At 40.9% G+C, this 18,478-nt stretch overlaps 1 protein-coding gene across 1 annotated transcript; it reads left to right on the top strand.

Moving 5' to 3' along the window:
* Positions 1-5,962: 5,962 nt before the first annotated feature.
* LOC140853473 (probable LRR receptor-like serine/threonine-protein kinase At1g74360) lies at positions 5,963-9,255 on the top strand. Its single transcript, XM_073248194.1, is given in 5 exon segments — positions 5,963-6,240; positions 6,934-7,842; positions 7,845-8,927; positions 8,930-8,989; positions 8,992-9,255. Coding segments are annotated over 5 exon segments (2,238 nt in total). The 5' UTR covers positions 5,963-6,176; the 3' UTR covers positions 9,114-9,255.
* Positions 9,256-18,478: the final 9,223 nt, after the last annotated feature.

Below are 18,478 nucleotides of genomic sequence, written 5' to 3'. Positions count from 1 at the left end.
TATTGATGCATGTATAAACTTATGCTTGATCCGGTAAGATAGTGTAAGGTTTACTTGCTGAACTGGTGTAGCTCATATCTTTTTTTTTTTTTTGTCCAGACAAATAAGATTAGGAATGAAGGATGATCCAAGCTTGAGGGTCTACGTTAGCAGGCTTGGAGATTTTGCAGCTGAATTTTAACTTATGGGATGATTATGGACTTATAATGAACAATTGATAAATTTTGAGATGTAGGTTTGATATTTAATTTTAGATTTAGATGCTCTGCCAATTTTATTTTATTTACTTGATGAATAATGAAATTGAATCTTTTATTATAATTTATTTTTGATGAATTTTAGCTGATTATGATTGATTGGCTTTATATTATCATGGATCCTATCCCTCGATAGCATGACTATGCTATATTTCGAATTTAGGGCGTGACATATATATATATCAAGTTTTTCTTTACCCATGTGATTTTCATTCTATCTTTGCCCTCGTTCTTTCTACATATATCAAATTACGTGGTCATTGGTATTGGTGCATTATATGGTCTATGTTTTACATGACGGTCTATGTTGTACATATCCAAATTATCTAGATTGTTATTCTCTCATGTTGTCTATAACTACTGCTATCTCTATGCTGTTACAAAAAAAAAAAAAAAAAAATTATTTCTTATTTTATCTTTTTATATATTACTAGTGATCAATTTTAGCAATCTGATTTTGGTCACACACTAAACGTGCATATTGTTTTCTAACAGCCCAACATTTTGTCATGGAGCATAGCTGGTTTATATGACTGTCATATTAAAAAGATAAAAGAAAAATGTAATCGTAGCCACCACTCACAAGTAAATGGAATGGACATAAAGGATCAGAAGAAAGGAGAATCCCAATGCTTGCTAGCAAATGGAGCAAGGAAAAGATATAAAACAACAAAAAAGAGGTTAGGCTTATAGCTTGTAACAAAGCATCAAGAAGCCAACCTCAGGGTTAGATGCCTATTGTACCACCAAACTCAAAAAAGAAGATAGTGGAAAAGCAAAACAAACACTAGCCTTGCTTAGCCGCACCTGTGTCAAAATTTTTTTTCCAGGAGATCACTTAAAGGCAACTTAGGCATGATCAACATCCTCCAAGTCTTCTGCTAGGTGTTTCAAATGCTAATGAGACAGCCAAGAAGTCAATGCTCTCCATTACCAAGAGAAGTGATCTTTCCTTGCAAGCAAACAGCAAACGTACAGATCTATTCATAACACATCTTAAGCTTTCATGAATATAATTAAAGATTCTTATGCAATTGAAGGCGCCAAAGCTAATGATGGTACATATGTGTGCATGCGCATGCATGCATGCATCCTTTCTACGTGCGCGCGTGCATGTGTACATGTGTGTAGCTTGTCTTCTCAATGTTCAACAATAATCAACCCCACTGCTAGGCCCCTCGCACGACAAGTGCAGCTGGCATATATAGATATCCCTTCATGATGGAAGTTCTATTGGTATGATCAGCTTTGCCTGTTATGAGAGAGAAGGTTTTTTTTTTTTTTTTGGCTGTTGGGAGACTATCAGCTTTTCCAGATTTACCAAAACATGGGAGAGAATAAGTTAATTAGCTTCATTATTTATGTGACCAACTTCATGTAAGTTGATCCACATGAATAACTTGTAGAACAAGTATTAAACCCTCTAAAATGCAATGACGTGCCATGACAACCAATTACTGGCGACACATCCATCGACCATGGCATCTCTTTTTATTTCTTTTATGCCAGCAATCTCGTATATCTACCAATTAATGCAGCATATTCTAATCATTTGTTTCTTTATTAATAACTGATGTAAAAATCTACTTGTTGCAACAGACAGGAAGAATAATAAAATAAAAAGGAAAAAGAGAGAAGAATATGAGAAGAACAAGAGCATATAATTCTGATGTGGTTCAATCTATTAGTTGACTTACATTCATGGACAGAAACAATGTAAAAACTTTATTGTAAAAAAAAAAAATTATAGAGTACAAGATTGCCTTATCAACTCAAGCCCTCAATGCAGCCAATCTCTCTAGGACACTTAATTACTCCCTTCAACTCTAAGGATATATATAATAGAGTACATTGATTTAGACTCAAATTGGTATATCATAGAGTAAATTGATTTAGATTCGAACCGATATTTCTACCATAATTAGCTTAGGCCAATAAATAACTAGTATCCTAAATCGATATAGATTTTGTCACGCCCCGAACCCAACACCCGGGTCGGATACGTGATGGCCGCACACTCCTTAGAGCAAGCCCTAAAGAATATGCAAGGCCAAAATAAATATTACAATCTTAACATCCATAACAATTAATTTCAAATATAATTCATAAAACCTTGCATAATTACAATTTAAATTTCTTCAATTCTCTGATCAGATACTATGACACTCTATTTATCCTTCTGCTCACCCGTAAATCCAAGCCATAGCCAATCTAAGTCATCCTGTAACTCTGAGAAGAAAAAGAAAGATGAAGGGGTGTGAGCTTTACAGCCCAGTAAGAATTCTCATATCACACTGATATAGTAATATAGTCTGAAAATAAGGATAAGCAATAAAATATAAAATCTCATGTTCAATGTCCAGAATAATGCAAACATTCATAAATTTTCTGTCTTGTTAAAATAGATGCATCATCATATGTTAACAGGTGAAACTTCTTTTATTCAACAATTATTTCATGTCCTATCTTTCATTTCCCCTTTCATAATCACATGATTTTTAACATTTTCTTTCTGGTTCTGGACTATCCAATTCTATACCTCAGTCATCATCCGGATCGAATCCACTTAAAAAGTCTTTCAAGACTGTCCCAGGATGAGCTCCTGGCCGGCTGTCCCACGTACCAAAGCCCGTGAGAGGCTGTCCCAGGCATAAGCTCCTGCGGGCTGTCCCAGGCATGAGCTTCTGACCGGCTGATCCACCTGTAAGCCAGTGGGGGCTGTCCCAGGCATAAGCTCCTGACGGCTGTTCCATATGACAAGGCTAGTCCATACCATACATCTCTTTCTTTTCATTTAATCATTTTGTGTTGATTTCATCAAATCAATTCTGTCTTGCATTATGATCAATTCAGGTATGTCATATCCATATAATCATGCCATCAATCTCTGATACATATATATTGACATAACATACTCATGCTCAAAATCAAATAACAGTATCTCAGGTATAATAAATTCATCGATCTCAAATCCAACGATGCAAAACTAATGATGCAAGACCAACAGTAAAATAGCATATATATAATAGTGATCATGTACAGGGATTCTTAAATTTACCGGTGACTGATCCAAGCACAAAAATCAATGTTCTTCTTTGATTTATGAATTTTTTTAACAAAATATTCCACTCGACATCATTTGCAGACAATCATCTTTTCGTAACCCTGATCAAATATAAAGATCGTATATGGAGAAAATTATCGATAATCGATCCTAATAACACAGATCGAGGACCTCTCTTAGGATTAACCAAAATTAAGACTTGTCTATGTATCTGGATCCTCCACTGATCCATAAGACTTCTAGAGAGAGAAAATTCATGAAGAGAGAGAAAATTCTAGAGAGAGAAAATGGAGAGAGAAATCTTCGTATCCTTTCGATGAGGCACTCATGATCGAGATCATCAGAGGTCCTATCAGGGTGACTCAATATGAATCAAGTGTTACAATTTCGAATAGAATCAGACTGGGATCAGATCTATCGCACGAATTTCGGAGCAGTCTCAGGTCATCTTATTTTCATCTCAATTTTATCCTAGGGTTCATGATGCAATCAGAGAGGAAGAAAAGATCCTAGAAAGACAAAATCCGTAAAGAGAGAGAAAAGTCTAGAGAGAGAAAATGTAGAGAGAGAAGGTAGAGAGAGGAGAGAGAAAAAATTTTTCTCTCTTTTTCTTCTTTTTATTTTATTTTATTTTATTTTTATTTTTATTTTTTCTTTCTCTTTTTCCTTTTTTTTTCCTTTTTTTTTTTCTCTTTCCTTTTTCTTTTCTTTTCTTCTTCTTCTTCCTTCTTCTTTTCTTCCCGCGGCCTCCCTTGGCTGAAACAGGGGAGGACCGTTAGGTCCCCCCCTTGGTGGCTCGGGCTCCGACGGCTTGGCCGGAGATCCGGCAACGACGGCCGACCGTGCGAAGCCGGTCGGCGATGGGGTTCGGCCGGCGGCTCTCTTTTTTTTTTTTTTTTTCGAAAAACAGGAGATCTTTTTTGGAATTTATTTCCAGCAAAATCGATGGCCAGCGGTGAGGTCTTGGGCCAGGAGAGGAAGGGAAGAGGGAGAGGAAGAAGGGGAGGGGCTTACCTCGAGCTCCGGCAATGTCGTCAGCTCCAATTTCCGGCGAGCACAAGTACGGGAGGCCTTGACTTCAACCGGAGAAAACAAGGAGAAAGGAGAGAGAGAGACCGGTGATCACTATGGGTTGTTTAGGAGGGGGAGAGGGGGTCTTATAGAGTGGAGGAGAGGTCGAATCCCCCTCGGATTCCAACTTCTCCTCCGGTGACTCAGGTGGAAGAAGACTCCCAACAGGAGTCTTCTTCGTTTCTTTCTTTTTTTTTTTTATATATCTGGGTTATTACAGATTTAAACTGGTATCCTAATCGACATCCTAGAACTAATGGGGATTCGACCTTCTAGAACTTGTGAACTTAATTAAGACGCACTCAACACCACTAATTAAAATTTCATGTTTGTGATCCCTCTCAAGCAAGCATGGGTTCATGCATTGACATAGCAATGCTAGATCCATCACATCTAAGACATCGGTGAGCTATTCGCCAGGCGGAAAAATGAGAACCTGTCAACAAGCAATTAAAAGCTACATGGAAATTCTCTGCCCTCTTGAGAATCCAAATTTTCTGGTCAGTCAAATGAACTATGTGGAAAAACCTTGGTGCTTCACATCACGCGAAAGGAACAAGCATACGTGAACTCCACGGACCATGAAATGAACAAAAGATCCAATCCTAGCGTTTCAAATCAGCAGTTTGTCATGGAATGAGGATGGGGTTTGCTTACACCCAACAGCGTGTAGCTTCTTGAAAGAGGACGGTCAAAACACGGGGACGACTCGGACAAGATGTTTGACACTCTTAGCCAATTAAAGGGAAGAGGCATAGCAGGGGACCCACGGAGGGGTGTTTTTTTCCATGGCCCCCTATTTGACCCATGACTTTTATAACGTTGGCAACATAGGAAGAAAAAAAAAAGAAAAATTATATCCTGCACTACATGAGAGAAGACCTTATGTTCATTGGTCCCTACCAGATATTCCATTAACCATCGATCTTTTGCAAGTAAGCCTTTCTAAACTAGTCTTATTATACTATAACCCAACACAAATGTCATTATTCTCCTTCAAGCACTTTGACATTGGAAAGTTTGGTAGATTGAGCTACATGTTATTATTGTTCTATCACCTTCTTCAAGTCGATCAGTTGAATTGGATGGGGTTGAGTGAGGGAATAAAAAGGGAGAACAGATGTATATCATAGATACCATTATGGAATATTGCTAAACAAAGCAATATTAGATCATTAGGGGGACCAAGAGTTTTCCGACAAAGATAGGCAGGGTGTCAGAAGATCTGAATATTTGTAAGAAATGTATGGGTAAGTATGGCAAAACTATAAGGAAGCTATTGAGGACTAGTTTGATATGAACTTTCGAGGCATCACTCTAGTAAGTTCGTAAGCTAGTAAGGAACACGTTCTTCCCTGTGCTTTCGCTAATATGTAGTGAATCAGTTTTCCAAGAGAAAAATCAGTCAATAAGTCCAGCCATACATGTACTGCCTACCAAGGGATCTATAACAAGAAAAAGAAAATATTATTGGTTACTAACATAATAATTTTTGTTGTTATTTTTACTATGTCATATTCATGTTATGCTGACATTTCAAGAGAAACAATAAGAATGCCGAGAGCAGAAGAACAACCAGCATCCTTTCTTCCCTAATACCAATATTCTATGCTTGCTTTTGTGTCACCCTCTGCAGGAGGCTTTACAAAAGAATATAGAAGAAAGAGAGGAACGGAGGAGAGATGTAAAGGAGAAGCACCATTAGTCAGGAGGAGATCATAGTTTTGTATTTGCAAGCTTAGTCCTCCTTTCCTGTTATTCTCTTCGATGATAGCAGTTGGGACATGCCGGAGGAAGCGGGCCTGTCGTGTCAATTTCTCCTCCTCCTCTCCTTAGTTCTTATTACAGGTATCAATCAGACAATTACCTTCTCCTCCTCCTCTCTCCTCCTAATAAATCAAGTTTAGTCGATGAAGGGATAAATCAAGTTTTGTCCACGAAGGGAGCTTTCCAAGTTGCTCATGCATCAAGTTTCATATGAAAAAGTTTTGTCGGAGCTTCCTGAGACGACATTGATTCCTTTTTCAACATAATTTTTATGTTATTTACCCAACCTAGCATTAAAATTCTACTATAAAAATTCTTTCTAAGGAAATAATGTTGCTTGCAACCTAGTTTACAAGCCTAATATTCTATATTTCTAATCTTTCTCTGTTCACAACCTGATGTCTCTTTGCTTTCCTTTTTTTCTGTTTTCTTCCTTTTTCTCCCATTTCTTTTTTACAACCTTCTCTGATTCTTTATATATCATGCTTTAACCACAGCCTTCTCAGAGTTTCCTGGACGCAAATCCTTCTTCTCTGTACTTTAATTATCTTTAGAAGACCTAGGTCAGCCCCAAAGTAAATTTCGGTCTATCCTTCCTTAATCCTTCTTGGTTTTCAAAATGGTTCTGGCTTTAAAGAACAACATTTGTCAGTCTTCTGAAACATCTAAACTTTCTAAATCCTTGGGTAGGCAGATATCCCTCTGCTTCACCATCTTCCTATTCATTGTTTGCAAGAGCTTAGTTGTTGGAGCTTTCGTTCTACTCTACTGCAGGTCAGGTGATAACTGCTCAAGACTCTCCACACAACGACAAGAAAATCCTCCTTCAGCTCAAGCACTTCCTTCAAAACAATGACCTCATATACAGAGGTAGCTATGCTCAATGGAACGAGTCTGAAACCTCCCCCCGTAACTGGCTCGGCATTCGCTGCAATGCCGACGGGCGTGTCACCCATGTTGACCTATCAGCTTCCAACATCTCCGGCGACATCTTCTCCAACTTCTCCCTCCTCACTGAGCTCGCATACCTCGACCTCTCAGACAACACCATCAGTGGTCGCATCCCGAATGACCTCAACAAATGCGTCAACCTCCAGTACCTCAACCTCTCCCACAACATCCTCGACGGAGAATTCAACCTGACCGGACTGAGCAATTTGGAAACGCTCGACCTTGGCATCAATCGGTTCGCTGGAGAAATCCGATCCAACTTCCCGGCAATATGCAAGAGCCTAGTCACCCTCAACATTTCAGCAAACAACTTCACCGGAGAGATCACCGGCTGCTTCGACCAATGCCCCAAGCTCCAGTACCTCGACCTGAGCTCAAACCGCTTCTCGGGAGAACTCTGGCTCGGCTTCTCCAAGCTTAGGGAATTCCTGGCATCAGACAACTGTTTCACCGGCCAAATCGTTGCAGAGAGCTTCAGTTCGGACTGTGCACTCGAAATCATCGACCTTGCAGACAATTATTTCAAAGGAGCCTTTCCCGATTCGATTGCCAACTGCTCGAACCTAACTTATCTGAGCCTCTGGGGGAGTTGCTTCAGTGGCAGGGTACCCTCCGGAATCGGATCACTCTCAAAACTTGACACACTCATACTGGGCGGCAACAAATTTGATCGGGACATCCCAGACAAGCTGCTGAATTGCTCCAACTTGACGTTCCTTGATGTCAGCAACAACAGTTTCGCGGCGAAATCCAACAAATATTCGGGCGATTCGCAAAATTGAAATTCTTAGTCCTACGCAGTAATCAGTACACCAGTGGCATCCAGTCCTCCGGCATCCTCAAGCTGCCATACCTTGCAAGATTAGACCTCAGCTACAACAACTTCACCGGAAAGCTCCCAGTCCAGATCACCGACATGCAAAGCCTCAAATACTTGATTCTTGCCCACAATAACTTCAATGGAAGCATTCCGCTGGAATTCGGCAACATGGCCGGACTCCAAGCACTTGATCTTTCCTTCAATAAACTCACCGGCTCGATCCCTCAGACGATCGGGAATTCAAAGTCACTCCTCTGGCTCATGCTAGCCAATAATGATCTCACCGGAGAAATTCCACCAGAGATCGGGAACTGCAGCAGCTTGCTGTGGCTGAACCTTGCCAACAACCATCTCTCCGGGAAAATTCCAGCGAAGATATCGACAATTGGGAGCGATCCAGACCCAACATTCGAGACCAATCGCCGCGACGGCCTCACCGCCGCCTCCGGCGACTGCCTCGCCATGAAGCGGTGGATTCCGGCGACCTACCCGCCCTTCAGCTTCGCCTACACTCTCATGACCAGAAAGAACTGCCTGATTTTATGGGATCAGCTTCTCAAAGGGAATGAGATTTTCCCCGTGTGCTTCAATTCCACGTCGCGGTTCCAGACGCTGACGATCGCCGGCTACCTCCAGCTCTCCGGCAACCAGCTTTCCGGCGAGGTCCCGCCGGAGATCGGCCAGATGAGGAATCTTAGTTTAGTCCATCTCAACATCAATCGTCTCTCCGGCCGCCTCCCGCCGGAGATCGCACGGCTCCCGCTCGTCGTCCTCAACGTCTCCAACAACAGCTTCTCCGGCCCGATCCCACCGGAGCTCGGCGACATCCAGTGCCTAAAGAACCTGGATCTCTCCTGCAACAACTTCTCCGGCGAGTTTCCAGCGACCCTCAACCGCCTCAACGACCTCAGCAAGTTCAACGTCTCCTTCAACCGCTTCCTCTCCGGCGTCATCCCACTCACGGGCCAGATCGCCACCTTCGACAACGACTCTTTCCTCGGGACCCACTCATCTCCTTCTCCAACGGCCGCACCAACTCCTCGCCGACGACCGGGGCCCGGTCGCCGGCCACCAGAAAGATTCTCCGTGGATGGTGGCATTCTACGTCTTCTTCGCCCTCGCCGTCTTCTTTTTCTGGGGATTGCTACGGTGGATTTTCCTTTCTTTTTTCAAAAAAACGTGATTAATCATAGTTGTTCATCGTCTGGGGTTATACCCCCAAGGTTCGCCCTCCTCACTCCCCACCCCCGAATCGTTCGGCCGGCCCGCCCCCCGCCCCCTCTTCCGGATCTGCCGCAATGCCACCCTCCTCCGTCTCCGATTCCTCCCCCAAGGACCTCATTGAAAAAATTTATTTCATTCAAAAAAAAAATTATTTTATTTACGGATAAAAAAATTATTTTCAATTAAAATTTTTGAGAACCCTAATATTTTATTTAAATATAGATGCTTATTAAAATTTTATATTATTTATACAAATCATGGTTATGCAATTGAGAAGTGTGTATTATTGAGATTTGAGAATACATAATATGGAATTGGCCTCCTCTCTCCGTATTCTTTTTCTCCTCTCTTCTATACTTTCTCCGTCCTATATTGGTATCGAAGCTTGTTTTGTCTTATGTCACTATAATCCCATCCCTCCTTCTCTCTTAAACTCCTTTTTCATCAAAAAAAAATCCAATTTACCCTCCTCCCTTTCCACCCCTAAATCATTCACCTGCACCCTCCCTCTTCCGAATCTTTCGTGATGCCACCCTCTTTCCTCTCTCTTCGATTCCTCCCCGATAATCTCATCAAAAAATAAAATATTTTATTTATAAATAAAAAAAAATTATTTTAAATTAAAATTTTTGAAAACTCTAATATTTTAATTAAATATAATTACTTATTAAAATTTTATATTATTTATACAAACTCATTGTTGTGCAATTGAGAATGCAGTTTGTATTAATAATATTTGATAATACATAATATTAAATTACCCTCTCTCTCCATATCCTTCTTCCTTCCTCCTCTCTTCTCTTTTCTTATCTTTTCTCTCTCCATTTTCTATCTTGTGTCAACTTGGTATCGGAGCTTGTTTCATCTTATGTCACCATAATTCCATCCCCCTCCCTCTCTCTCCAACTCCCCTGGCAACTTTTCTGCGTGTTTCCTCTTCCTCCTATCCCTCTCTCTATCTCTTTTTTCGATAGAAGTAGGTGGTTCCCCCAAATTTATTATTCAAAGAAAAATTGTGTACGGGGGGATTGTTCTGCCCGATTTATTGTCAACCTGATTACAAACTATCTTACTCTATGTGCATATTTCTATATGTATGTTTGGGAGTATATTTGTACTCATTAAAATAATTTTGAATTTAAAAATAAAATTTGGGTGTCTAGCTACAATTCAAAAGCAATTTTTGATGGCATTGAGAATTCCTTAAAGTTGTTTACTCAAAGTTAATCTCTTCCACTTTCAATAGACACGATTCTGCAAGCGGAATTTCACGTTCTCTTTTTAACAGATGCGGTTCTGTAAGAGGAATATCACATTTGCAAGAAGTTATTTTCTTTACAAGAAAATAGACTCTATCCCTTAATATCTGTCTTCTTGAAATCTTTTGATAGTAGAGATCACATTCACCCTTCTCTCTATTAGTTTTTAACTTTTTTGGATAGCAGAGATTACTCTGTCACATTCATCATTCTTCCTATTTGGTTTTTAACTTTTTTATGAGCACACGGCCATCTCCACCACCACTCGCTACCATCTCTTTATCCCGAGGATCTCCCTCTCCCTCTCACATTGATCTCAAGAGAGAAATGTTAGTTTTTTATTTTCTTAAGACTCTATGTTATCTTATTAAATCTTATTTTATTTTTTTTTGAAATATCAACTCTTGTTGGATTATTTCTGTTGTATATCTGTACCTCGGTCTTGATCCCAACAATCTCACTATCATCGACCTAGTCATATCTGAGCTGTCGGAGATAGATATCAACTTCACAGGATGGGATCTTGCTCTTGACGATCAATAGGTCGTCTCGGACAACCTATAGGTATCTATTACGACCAATTTGATCGGCTATAATCGAGCTATGCAGAATGATCTTCCAAATTGAGAAAGTTCAGATAAGAAAAAACTTCTTTTGTGGTCCAATCTCCAGTAAAAGGAAAGTCTTTCTCCGAATCTATCTCTGCGATAATTTTGGGATCTGTCAGGACTCCGAGATGGATAAGTCTTCAATTTCTCTCCTATAAATAAAGGCTCCAAGACTCTCCAAAGGTACGCAATCAATCGACTTCTAACTCTCTCCTCTCATCATTTTTCATCTCCTGACTTGAGTGTGGGAGGGTCCATACTGGAGTCACCTCTCTCAATGTGGACTTATTTTATAGGTGCTCATACAAAGCCCAGCGGTGGATTCACCTCGACATCCGATCTCATATGGAAAGATCGACAGCAATATTTGGCGCTAAAGGAAGGGTCCTCTTCGACTAGTCTTGAGTTCTTACTTCAAGACTAGTCCTGAGGTCCAATTTCAAGAGGAGAGAAAGTTTATCATCGATTGTTAAATTACCATAAGAACATATAGAGGAGCATCGAATGTCTCATAGCGCACAAATGGTCGACGGGCCAACAATGTCCGACCAACCAATACTTCACCACCGCCACCACCGATGAATCCCCCAACGGCACCAGCCGCATTGGCAGCACCCCGCAGCACTAGCACCAGCTATCTCCTAAGATCAATACAATAGCCTTGTCCAACAGGTGGAGGCACTTTCAGCTGCGGTGAGGGGGATGCAACAAAATAAAGAGCTACCCCCTATCGTAGAAGATCCACAACTCGCCAGAAGAAGGTCAGTGAACTGTCTTCCACATAGTCCAAGGGTAGAAGCTAGTCGCCACAACCAACCACCAAGTCCATTGCATCGCCGCACTAGGAGATCCCCCACTCATATTTCTAGAAGAAATTCAACATCGGGTCATGCTTCCCCTTTGTGTCGACGAACTTGGGATGACGAGATGAAAAAGAAGCTCAGGAGATGCAACAGCAGCTAGATGCACTCCAAGCTCCAAAGCATCCAGAGGATGACTTAGGGTTCAACGTTGATCCACCCTTCACTCAGAGGATAATGGATGAACCTCTTCCCCCTAATTCAAAATGCCTCAAATGAAGCCCTATGATGGAACAACCAATCCGATTGATCATCTGAAAAATTTTTGAACCTTGATGCTTCTCCAAAAGGCTAGCAATGCAACTCTCTATCAAGCTTTCCCATCTACTCTACGGAAAGCAGCTGGTCACTGGTATTTCAATCTGCAGTCGGGCTCTGTGAATTCTTTCCATCAATTCAGTTGACCTTTTGCTGCACACTTCGTCAGCAGTCAACGACAGTGATGAAATTCAACTTTCTTGTCAGCATCAAATAGAGGGAGAAGAATCTCTATAGAATTATATAAGCGAGTTTAATGCTGCGACCTTGAAAGTATGGAACTTGGATCAATCTGTAGCTATGACTGCTTTTAAAGTCGGGCTCCAGCAGAATGATCTTCTTTATTCCTCAATCTGAACTATCCAAAAATTTTTCTGAAATATTGGAGTGAGCCGAGAATTATGCTCAAGTTGATGAAGCTTGAGATCAGTAAGGGAAGAATCTTGGTCGAACTTCACACCAGAATTCTGACTTTGAGAAGAAGAAAGATTCCCGACGAATACAGCACCAACGCCAGAACTTAAGCTTCGTCGTTTCGAACCCCCTCGGAATAACTGACCTAGGTCCCCCGTTTGCGTCCGTATGTTGATGAACGTCAGATCCCAAGAAATTCTCGTGAAGAACCTCCCCGACAGGAGAATCCCCGCAGAGACCAACCAGTTGCAGGGGATATCCATATGATCTCTGGGAGGCATCTCAACCAATGTGCTTCAAGTCCAAGTTGAGCTAAAAATAATAAGGCAAAAAAATAAAAGGTTGGCAATGAAGTCACTTTCTTGAATGACGATCTTAATGGAATAAAATGTCCCCATGATGATCCTATTGTTGTTTCTTTAAATATTATCAATTTTGATGTACATCGAATCTTAGTCGATAATGGAAGTTCAGTTGATATCTTGTTTTACGATGCTTTTGTTCGTATGAATCTAGATTCTGAGTTGTTGATGAAGAAGATTATTCCTCAAATTGGGTTCTCGGATAATACGATCCTAGTAGAAGGAACAATCTCTCTGGCCACCATTATCGAGCGAGCTCCAAAATAAGCAGTTGTACAAATAACCTATTTTGTTGTAAAAAGCCTATCCATGTACAATGCTATACTAGATCATCCTAGGCTCAATGCACTTAGAGCTATAGTGTCGATCTATCATTTGGTGATAAAATTTCTACCCCAAAAGGAGTTGACGAGCTCCGAGAAAACCAATGACTTACAAAGGAATATTATATGATGACCCTACGAAGAGCCACACCTGTAGATCGTCAGTGAATGAGCTAGATGTACGAGACGAAAAATCTGAGCAAAGGAGACAACCTGTGGAAGACTTGATAGCAGTACCTATTGGTGAAGATCTAGATAAAGTGGGTAGGTCAGCTAAATTTATGTGAAGAAGATCGTTAGCACCTTATTTCTTTCCTGCAAGCTAATGTTGACATATTTGCTTGGTCGACTTCAGATTTGCTTGGTGTAGACCCAAAGGTTATGGTACATTCACTTAACATGGACTCAAAGCATTGTCTGATTAGATAGAAAAAGCATCATTTTGCTCCTGACAGACAGAAAGCTATTCGAGAAGAGATGGATAAACTTTTGAAAGCTAGATTCATATGAGAAGTATATTATCCAGAATGGCTGGCCAACGTCATCGTCATCCCAAAGTCCAATGGAAAATGACGTGCTTGCATTGACTATACCAGTCACAATAAAGCGTATCCGAAGGATTGTTATCCTCTACCTCATATTCACCAGCTGGTGGATGCAACTTGGGACATCAACTTCTATCATTTATGGATGTCTTTATCGGATATAACCAAATTCGGATGGCTCCTGAGGATGAGGAAAAAACTCCTTTTATCACTGACCAAGGCCTTGTTTGCTACAGGGTCATGCCATTTGGCCTTAAGAATGTTCGGACAACTTACCAGCAGCTCATCAATAAGATCTTTAAGAAGCAAATCGATCGAAATATAGAAGTATATGTCGATGATATGCTGGTCAAAAGTTGAGCCATCGAGCATCATATTACCGACCTTGAAGAATCCTTCGTAGCCTTATGATGATTTCGAATGAAGCTCAGCCAAATGCACATTTAGGGTCATCGTCCGGTAAATTCCTCAGCTTTATAGTGTCACAACAGAGAATCGAGGTGAATCCAAAAAAGATTCAAGCTCTTCAAAAAATGAAGCCACTAAGGATAATTAAAGAGATGCAGTGTCTGACGGAGAAGATCACAGCCCTGAATAGGTTCCTATCAAGATCGATCGAGAGAAGCCTTCCTTTCTTTAAAGTCCTTAAGCAAGTAAAGAACTTCCAATGGATAGAGAATATTAGACTGCATTTGATGATCTAAAAAAGTACCTTGGCTCACCTCCTTTCCTTAGTAAGCTTGAACCTAGAGAAGTATTATACTTGTATCTTTTCATTTCCCCTTCCACAATCAGTTCCATCCTCGTTCGTCAAGAAGTGAAGGTGCAAAAGTCGATCTACTATATCAGCTGAGTGTTTCATAATGTCGAGACTAGATACACGAAGCTTGAAAAAGTGGTCTATGCTTTCGTGATCTCATCTAAGAAATTACGATCATACTTCCAAGCTCACATTATAGCCGTCCTCACTGATCAGCCCATCAGATCAATGTTTTATCGATCGAAAACCTTAGGGCGATTAGCCAAATGGGCCATTGAGTTGGATGAATTCGATATCAAGTATCTACCTCGACCATCCATTAAAGCTCAGGCATTGACTGATTTTATCTTAGAATGTACTATCTCGGATGAGGAAAAGAATACTAAGGAAGCTAGATCAACAATCAATGAGTGTTGGATTCTCCATGTAGATGGTTCCTCGAAAACCATGGGTTTGGGAGCTGGGCTGATCCTAACCAGCCCAGATGGGGTGGTCATAGAATATGCCTTGCATTTTGAATTTTTCATCTCTAACAATGAAGCTGAATATGAAGCGCTGGTAATCGGATTGAAAATGATAAAAGATCTAGGAGTGAAGCACCTCAGGATTCATAGTAATTCCCAACTTATTGTTAGCCAAGTGCAAGAAGAATATGAAGCTCGAAACTGAATATAATAAAGTATATACAGAAAGTCAAAGATCTTACCTCCAACTTTACTACAATGAACATCCTACAGATATCGAGGGTGAAAAACATGAGAGCCGACCTACTTTCAAAATTAGCAACAGTGGATGCAATCGACCTAAAAAGAACCTCATACCTGAAAACTTTGGAGAAGTCGAGTATTGAAGAGCCTGAAGTAATGCAAACGGACCCTAAGCTGAGCTAGATTGATCCCATTACTCTATTTGCAGCATCAAACATTGCCTACGGATCGGGATGAAGCAAAGAAGTTGAAATATCTTGCCACTCAGTACTTTGTCTATGATGGAAGGTTATATAAAAGGTCTCTTACTGCCCTTGCTCCATTGTCTCCGCCCTTGCTCCATTGTCTCTGCCCTTTGAAAGTAGAGTATGCTCTATGGGAAGTTCACGAGAAAATTTACGGCAATCACCTGGGGGGCAAGGCTCTTGCTCATAAGGTGCTATGATAAGGGTATTTTTGGCCAATCATGTAGAAGGATGCCGTCGACCTAGTAAACAAGTGTGACCAGTGCCAAAGGACTTCAAACATTCAGCACAGACCTTCAACACCTTTGGCGTCAATCACAACCCCATGGCCCTTCGCACGGTAGGGAATGGATATCCTTGGGCCATTCCTGATGGTGGAGGTGCAAAAAATTTTTTGCTTAGCACGATCGACTATTTTACCCAGTGGATAGAGGTAAAACCATTGGTAACTATCACCTCAGCAAAGGTTTGTGATTTTGTGTGAAAGTCAATCATCTATCGTTTCGGATTGCTAAGAGCAATTATCACTGACAACGAATGACAGTTTGACAATCCGAAGTTCAAAAGATTCTGCAATGGATTGGGCATCAACCACCGACTGATCTCTGTAGCTCATCCTCAGAGCAATGGTGAAGCCGAAGTGACAAACAGAATCTTACTACAAGGGTTGAAAGATCGGCTTGGTCAAGCAAAAGAATTGTAGATCGAAGAGCTATACCATGTGCTCTAGGCATATCGAACAACTCCGCAACTTTCAACGGGAGAAACATTCTTCATGTTAGCCTTCAGCACTGAAGCTATTATACCATTAGAGATCGGCCTGCCAACATTGCGTGTGGAAGAATTTGAGGCAGACAGCAACTCCTTTGGTATGAGAGCGAATTTGGACTTGCTAGAGGAGACCCAAGAATGAGCATGGATGTGGGTGGCTAATTATTAACAAAGAGTAGCTCGGTATTATAACTCTTGCGTTAAAGAAAAGTCTTTCTTAGTAGAACAACTAGTTCTTCGTGAAGCTATGGTCTCTCATCCAACAGAACGATCAAAGCTTACGTCGCATTAGGAAGGCCATTATCGTATCACCGAGATAGTCTGACCAGGAGTTTATCAACTTAGTTGGCTGGATGGAACACCGATCTCCAGGATCTGGAATGTTGACAACTTATGTATTTATCACTCCTAAACTGTAATTTTCATTATTATTGAATTGAACAATAAATTATTTCTTTTCATGGTATTAAACTACATACTTTATCAAGAAATATGTACCTCATCCACAGATGGGATATGGGCTGTGTTTTTACATCTCATGTAGATATCGATGACCAAACATACTATCCTCGACTACGATCGAGGAATGAAATGTGTCTCCATAATGATCTCCAAAATATGTGATCCTTGGCTACGGTCGAGAAGCGAAATGTGTTCTCCATCAAATTACCAAATATGCGGTCCTCGATTATGATCGAAGAATGGAATGTGTCTCCATGATGATCTCCAAAACATGCGATCTTCAGCTACGGTCGAGGAGCGAAACATGTTTTCCATCAAATTACCAAATATGCGGTCCTCGGCTACGACCGAGGAATGGAATGTATCTCTATGACGATCTCTAAAATATGCGATCCTTGACTACGATCGAGGAGCAGAACATGTTCTTCATCAAATTGCCAAACACGTAGTCTTTGGCTACGATTGAGGAACAGAACGTGTCTCCATGATGATCTTCAAAATATGCTATTCTCGACTACGATCGAAGAGCGAAATATGTTCTCCATTAAATTGCCAAACAGATGATCCTCGACTATGACCGAAGAATGGAACATGTCTCCATGACAATCTTCAAAACATGCGATCTTCGACTATGGCCGAGGAGTGAAATATGTTCTCCATCAAATTGTCAAACATACGGTCCTCAACTATGATCAAAGAACGAAATGTGTCCCTATGACGATCTCCAAACATGTGATCCTCGACTATGGTGGAGGAACAGAATGAACTCTCCAACCGACTCTCCAAATGCTTGATCCTCAGCTACGGCCAAGGAACTTCATCAGATCGCACAAATGATCCTCATCTATGGCTAAGGAACAGAATGAATCCTTATGACACTTCATATTCTTATCATGACGAACTACATTAATTGTTACTTATTGAGTTTTATCGTTCATTATTAAAAGAATGGCCTACGATTAACAAGCATAATCTCAAGAAATTTGATGAAGAACGAGCTTGGCAACTGATCAAGTAAAGAAGACATTCTCATTAAGAAAAGTTTTCACAGGTAAAGATTGGTTTGTTACAAAATACCTCGATCACAATCGAGGTTACAAAAGAAAACCAATCGAATGTGCTCGGACATGACTAAGATAAGATAAAAAACTATGAAAGCAAAAGAATTTCAAGTCTGACAGGCAGACAGATCCTCAACATCGGCTCGATTAGGGAGAACAATAACAGCAGGTGAGGCTGAGACCATTTTCTCGACTGTCCTATCTTCCCGCTCTGGGCTAAAAAGATTTTCAACCCATAGCTCTTCATCTTCGCCCTCACCGACCTCTTCCTCATTGTCTGACTCCAGCAGGCTAAGATTGAAATCCAAGGCCATCTTTTTGATCTTCTCCTTGATTACGGCTATCTCCTTCTCGAACGTGGCTGCACCGAAGTCCACCTTGATGTCATGGAACTCCTCTGAGGATTTGAAGGCTTCGACCGCGATGGCCTTGGCAGCCTTCAGCTCATCCTCATGCTTCTTTTTCTTGGCTGCAAGCCAAGCATCAAAGTCTGCCCAAGTTTTCGAAAGCTCAAACTCCTATCGCCTAACCTCCTCCTCCAGTGACTTGACCATTTCCTTGGCCTTAAGCTTAGCAAGATGGGCATCGTCCGCCCTCTTGCTAGCCTAGCCGGCCTTCTCCTTGACTTCCTTTGAAATTCATTGAGCTTCGTGCATCGCTTCGATGTACTAATCCATGTGATGTGCGAG

Source organism: Elaeis guineensis, chromosome 13 (assembly GCF_000442705.2).
Source record: "Elaeis guineensis isolate ETL-2024a chromosome 13, EG11, whole genome shotgun sequence".
Taxonomy (NCBI): domain Eukaryota; kingdom Viridiplantae; phylum Streptophyta; class Magnoliopsida; order Arecales; family Arecaceae; genus Elaeis; species Elaeis guineensis.
This window is presented reverse-complemented; position numbering and strand designations above follow the sequence as displayed.